Source organism: Elaeis guineensis, chromosome 9, assembly GCF_000442705.2.
Source record: "Elaeis guineensis isolate ETL-2024a chromosome 9, EG11, whole genome shotgun sequence".
NCBI classification, from domain to species: domain Eukaryota; kingdom Viridiplantae; phylum Streptophyta; class Magnoliopsida; order Arecales; family Arecaceae; genus Elaeis; species Elaeis guineensis.
Window position 1 is genome coordinate 95,361,557 of NC_026001.2, and position 6,705 is coordinate 95,368,261.

Below are 6,705 nucleotides of genomic sequence, written 5' to 3' on the forward strand. Positions count from 1 at the left end.
ATGATTGATTGTTTATCGATTTAATATCATTCTATAGATGTATTTGATCGAGACTTTCATAATTCTGAATTTCAATATTTCATTCTAAATATTATACATGTGAACAACTTTATTGATAATACACCTTCAAATTATCGACATTTCAAGTCGGAGGAATAGTTGTTCCATCAAGAGTTTCTAGCCGATATACACCCGATCGAAGTGTCTCAATTATTCTGTAAGATACTTTCTAAATTGGAGATAATTGTTTCTAGTCTAGAGGCTTTGAAACTTCTGCTTTTCTTAGGATCAGATCTTCTGTACGGAAGATCTTCGGCTTAACTTTTACATTGTAATATCGGACTACTCTTTGCCGATATACTGCCATTCAAACTTGAGCTTGCTGTCGGATTTTCGAAAGTAAGTCTAAATTAGTTCATTATACTGTTCCACTCTTGCTGATGGTAATTTGATCTCAAGTGGAATCATCGTCTCTATTTCATAGGCTAGGTTGAACGACGATTCTTCCATCGATATGCGAGGAGTTGTTCGATATGCTCATAAGACTGGATACAGTTCTTTCACTCAGAGGCCTTTAGCTTTGTTCAGTCTAGTCTTCAGATCATGTAGGATTGTTAGATTGGTTACCTCCATCTTACTGTTAGATTGTGGATGACCGATCAATGTGAGTTTGTGCGTAATATAAAATTTCACACAGAACTCTTTGAAGTTCTGATTATCGAATTGTTGACCATTGTCAGTGATGATGGTATGTGGTAGACTGAATTTACATATGATTGACTTCCGAATGAAGTCTTCCATTTTACTTTCAGTGATTTGTGCCAAAGATTCAGCTTCCACCTATTTGGTGAAGTAATCACTGGCAACCACTATGAATTTTCTCTGACCAGATACTGGAGGAAAAGGATCGAGTATGTCGATTTTCTATTGTGCAAAGGGCCATGGTGCAATAATTGATGTTAGTTGACTGGTCGGTTGATATTGTATATTTGCATACTTCTGACATGGTTCACATCTTCGGACGAGTTCAACTACATCTTTCTTCTTGGTGGGTCAATAATATCCTTGTCGTAAAACTTTATAAGTCAAAGATTTACTCCCCAAGTGATTTTCACAAATCTCTTCATGAACTTCTTGAAGTGCGTAGTCGGTATCTATTAGTCTCAAACACTTCAATAAGGAAAAAGAGAACGATCTTTTATAAAGTTGTTTATTCATCAAAATATATTGTGAGACCATCCACCTAAGTTATTTGGCTTCTAAAGGATCTGCAAGTAAAGTTTCATCAATCAAGTACTGGATGATCGGGTCCATCTAGCTTGACTTATCATTAACTTGTAGCACTTCTTCGACTTTATTAATACTCGACTGTTCAAGACATTCGATGAATGTCCGATCTAGTGAGTTGAATGAAGTTGTTGCAAGTCGAGAAAGTATGTCGGCTTGAGCATTCTTTATTCTTGGAATGTGAGAAATCTCAAAATATTTTAAAATCGATGTAAGATCTTTCACTTTCTGAAGATACTTCATCATAACGGGATCTCAGACTTCAAACTCACCCTTAATTTATCCGACAATCAATTGTGAATTGGTGAAGACCTTCAGGTTGTCAATATCAAGCTCTTTGGCAATCTTCAAACCGGCTCGAAGAGCTTCATATTCAACTTGATTATTTGAAGATTTAAAATTAAATTGAAGAGCATATTCAGTTACAATCCCTTCAGAGTTGGTGAGGATGAGGTCGGCTCCACTTCCTGTGCGTTGGATGCTCCATCAATATGTATCACCCACACCAATGTTAAGTCAGACTCGAAAGTTTTAACTAACTTTATTTTATTATTAGATTTATCTTTAGAGTTATTGACAGGTATGGTACACTCGACGATAAAATCAGTCAAAATTTATGCCTTCATCGATGAATATGGATGATATTGAATATCGAACTCGCTGAATTTTATTGTCCACTTTATCATTCGATCTGAAGTATTAGGTTGATATAAAATCACCTTCAACGGCTGATCTGTCAAGATAACAATAGGATGTGTTTGAAAGTATGGGCGAAGTCATTGAGATGATATGATGAGAGCGTAGATCATCTTCTCTGTCTTTGGATATCTTATTTTGGCATCATGAAGTACCTTGCTGGTGTAGTAAATAGGTTGTTGAATTTGATTTTTATCCTCCTAGACGAATACCGAACTAACTGCCTTCGTCGAAGTTGTTAGATAAAGATACAAAATTTCTTTCGCCTTCAGTTTTGTCAGTAGTGGCAGAGATGCCAGGTGTTGTTTTAGATCTTCGAAGGATTGTCGGCACTCGTTCGACTATGAGAAGTCTTTTGTTTATCTTAGGGTCTTGAAGAAGGGCAAATATCTTTCTGTCGATCTTAAGATAAATCAGCTAAGTAAGACGATCCTTTCGTTAAGTTGTTGTATCTCTTTTTTAAAGCTTGGATACTTCATATTGATGATAATCTTTATTTTTTTGCTATTGACTTCAATTTCTCATTGTGACATAAGAAATCTGAAGAATTTTCTAAAAGTTACTTCGATTGTACACTTAGTTGAATTCAATTTCATCTGATGTCATCGAAGTGTGCTGAAGGTTTCTTTCAAATTTTGAACATGATCAGAAGTTTGAAGATTTTTCACCAGCATATCACCCACATAGACTTTCATATTTCATCCGATTTATGCTTGGAATAGTTTATTGATTAGCCATTGATAAATAGCTCCGACGTTCTTTAAACCAAACGGTATTACTTTATAACAGTAGATGCCTTTGTCGGTTACAAAGGCTGTACGCTCCTCATCTTCGGACACCATCCGAATCTGATTATATCCTGTAAAGATATCCATGAAGCTTAAAAATTGATGTCTCGAAGTTGCATCAGTTAGTTGGTCGATCTTCGGTAAAGGAAATCTATCTTTCAGACAAGCTTCATTTAGATTTATATAGTCGATACAGATTTTTTATTTTTTATTAGTTTTTCTCACCATCACTACATTGGCGAGCCAATCGGGATAATTAGCTTCTCTGATAAAGCCAGCGGTGAGGAGTTTGTCAACTTCTTCATCGATGACCTTCTGCCTTTCAAGAGCAAAAGATCTTTTCTTTTGTCTCACCGGTCTAACTTTAGGATTAATATTTAGCTGGTGGGTTATTATTTTTGGAGAAATACCTGACATATCAATTACTGACCAAACAAAAATATCGACATTTGCTCTTAATAGATTCACCAGTTGTTGCCGCTCCGGATCAGACAACTGCGATCCAATTTGGACTGTCTTCTCATGATCTTCTTTTGTAACGGGATAGAAACCAGTTGTTCAGCTGGTTCATCCCTTTCTTTATTTTCTCTTTTGTTCAATTTATCAACAGATAAAGAGTCTTTAGATTGATTATTTTTTGTAGAGATCAGGAAGCAACGTTGAGCAAGTTGTTGATCTCCACGCATTTCTCTAACTCTATTTCTTGTTGGAAATCAGACTAGTAAATGATATGTTGAAATTACTGCTCTCCGAGCATTAAGTCCAAGTCATTCAAGTATGGTGTTGTAAGCTGACGGAACTCGGATGACTGTGAATGTCAGAAGAGCAGTACTTTATTATGGATTTGTTTTCATAGTTAATGGGAGAGTAATTTTTTCTTCCACGATAACTGCATCTCTAGTGAAATCGATTAATAGCGTCGAGATTTTTCTGAGTCGGTCAATCGATAGTCGCATTCGAAAGAAAATCGAGTAAAAAAAATATTAGTTGAGCTTCCGTTATCAACTATTTTTTTTTTATATCATAATTTGCTATCGTCGCTAAGATAACGATAACATCATCACGGGAAGTTTGTATTCTCCAGATATTATCTTTTGAAAAAAAAAATTACATTATTAAGTCGTCATTTCTTTGCCAACTCTTCTTCGAAAGTTGCCCCCTAGTCCTGTTGCCAAGAGATCATATTGATGACTTCCATCGTTGGTTGATTGTTGATTATTTTCTTAGCTTGTGGCTGAGACTGTAGGTCGGTGGAAGGTTGAGTTGGGCGATCTCGTTAAAATTTTTTAAGATGGCCACATCGAATTAGGACTTCTATTTCGTCCCTGAGTTGGATACACTGCTCGGTATTGTGTCTGTGATCACGATGAAACCGATAGTACTTCTTTCTGTCACGATTCCTCAGTGGCACTTTCATCGATGGAGGATGTCGAAGATTTTTTTCTCTTTCGATCTCCATCAAGATCTATACACAGAGCAGAAAAAGGAGTATAGGAGTCATACCTGTCATAGTTGTTCGACTTTGGACTCTATCATTGAGGTAAAGCTCGCTTATTGATGGTTGACCGATTTGATTCGATCGGAGCTTCACTTTTCTTCTACTTCTTTTTCTGATCTTTTCTTTCTGTCTGGCATCGATCAGAAGCATCCTCATCCATGCGAATATACTTGTATGCGCACTCCAAAAGTTCAGCATAGATCTTGGGGAGAGTTTTATCCAGAGAATAAGTGAATCTGGATCTCCTCAGACCTCTCTTTATGATCAATATGGCCATATCTTCATTAAGGTCCCTGACCTTAAGTGTGACTACATTGCAGCGAGCCACAAGATCTCTTAACATCTCTGTCTTACCCTGCTTGATGGAGAAGAGACTGTCTGACGCCCGTGATACCTTTCGACTAGTGCTGAAATGGGCCACGAAAGAATGTTCGAGCTGCTTGAAGGAGTTTATGCTCTCCGACTGCAGCTCAGAATACCAAGCTCGAGCAGCCTTCCGAATAGTCACTGGAAAATCGATGCATAGGAGGGCGTCGGTTGCCCCTTGGATCATCATGAGAGCCTTATCGCTCTCTAGATAATCAATTGGATCGGTGAAGCCGTCATATAGCTCCATCTGCGGCATCTTGAATCAAGACGGAATCAGTTCGTCAAGGATGTGCTGAGAGAGAGGTGGGGTAGTGTGAAAGTTGTAGTTATTAGAGGACTTTCGACCTTCCACCTAAAGTCGGACAAGTTGGCGGTCGATCTCCTGAATTTGCATTCATAGTCGTCGAGCCATCATTGCTGGGATAATCTAGGGGTATAGTCCTCTGAAGAATTTGAGGATGGAGAAGGAGAAGGTTCACGCGGTCTTTTTTCCTTCTTGATACTATGTACGTGGGAAGGAGAAAGAGATCACCGCGAAGGATGGGTGGTGTGGCGAGAATGTCGAGAACACGGTTGCTCGACTCGATGAGAATGTCGAGACGACCGTCATTCTAAAGACGAAGAGGGTGAATGCTATAAGAGACGGTGGCTGTGCCTAGATGGTACTGAATGAGCCATCGACTCCTGCACCGACGGTCGCTACTGCTGTTTGTTTATTGATGTTGGAGGTTGTGAACTACCTTTGTTAACACCTTCATTTGCTGCATCAAGACAGTAATTTATGCATCCGTAGTGACTATAGGACGCGAAGAACTGGACTCTACCAATGGAGGTGGGGGAAGAATATCTTTTCGACAGAAAGACTGTCTTGCAGATCCTGTAGAATGTTAAGCTCTGGTCTTAGCCATAGTTGCTCAAATTTTTTGCTTTCCTGACGCAACAATCTGTTGCGGTCAATCTCCTGTTGCGTTCGTCGTCGGAGAAAAACACCTGCAAAAGAAGTCCGCACTGACCGAAGTTATGTCCGGTAGGGACCCTCCGATGCTTAAGTCAATGGAGAGTGATGAACAGCAGATAAAATTTTAAAAGTGGTAAAGTCTCAGTTCAGAAGTACCCTACCAAATGCTGTTCATTTACTTCCTTTTATAGACAAATAGTTGGTAACCGTCCGTAACGGTTAGACATGTGGGTCCCGTATATTCCAGCATTATGTGATCGTGGGATAGGTAGTTATACCCATCACTAATCATGTTTTAACTATTATGCGTTTTCTGCACTGACCATTTCAGATAAGTCGACTATATGTCGGTAATAATGGTACGTCGATAGTATGTCGGTAGTAGTCGTAGAGATCCGAATGAGCATCGATCGGTAACTCTGATATGTTGATGGTTATTGATTTAAGATTAACCGAATTATTATGGCTAAGTCTATCGATGGCTGAAGATAGGCGACTGTAGGTCGGCCAACTGATTGTTAGTCAGTATTTTGTATCTATAAAATTGATTTAGAGTCGGAATCGAGAATCGATTGAATTATCCTAACACATGTCATCCCCCTTACCCTGTACATTTTGTAAGCCATAAATCATTTCAAGAAGGCGCTTCTAGCAAATAAGATTGCAAGGTTGCGATGTTGCTCGGAAGATAATATATATAGCTGAATTAAGTTAATTTTAGAAGTGTTGAAACACGTATAAACTCTTGCACGTATCTCATGATTTGATGCATCTCAAGGCAGCTAACGTGATATTTAACTAGTGGTATAAATGATGTAATGCATGACCTTGCGGCCAAAATCCGTGGGTAAAGAAAATGAATGCTAAACAAAGTAGAATAAGAGTTTGAAGATAAATTTTGAAATAAAAATAAAAATGAATGATTTTTATGTCAGTTATTTTATAAAGAATCTATTCCTATTCTAATTACAAAGGCAAATGAGAATGCCCCTTCGATCATCAAAAATCTAATTTTTGCTCTTTTTTGATATTTAAATTCGATTTTAGCCACGAACCAAAGTGAAATTTTTAAAAAAAATCATGAATGTTAGATTCTGATAAATAGCATA

The 6,705-nt window shown here is 37.9% G+C and overlaps 1 protein-coding gene across 1 annotated transcript; it reads right to left on the reverse strand.

Annotated features, from left to right (window-relative positions):
* Positions 1-4,369: 4,369 nt before the first annotated feature.
* On the reverse strand, positions 4,370-4,885 carry LOC140851516 (uncharacterized). The gene has a single exon (XM_073243041.1). It carries the CDS (start codon positions 4,883-4,885, stop codon positions 4,370-4,372), a length of 516 nt encoding a protein of 171 aa, XP_073099142.1.
* Positions 4,886-6,705: the final 1,820 nt, after the last annotated feature.

Bases quoted from the DNA above. Each gene is read 5' to 3' on its own strand.
- LOC140851516 (XM_073243041.1), bottom strand. From the start codon at position 4,885: ATGGAGCTATATGACGGCTTCACCGATCCAATTGATTATCTAGAGAGC.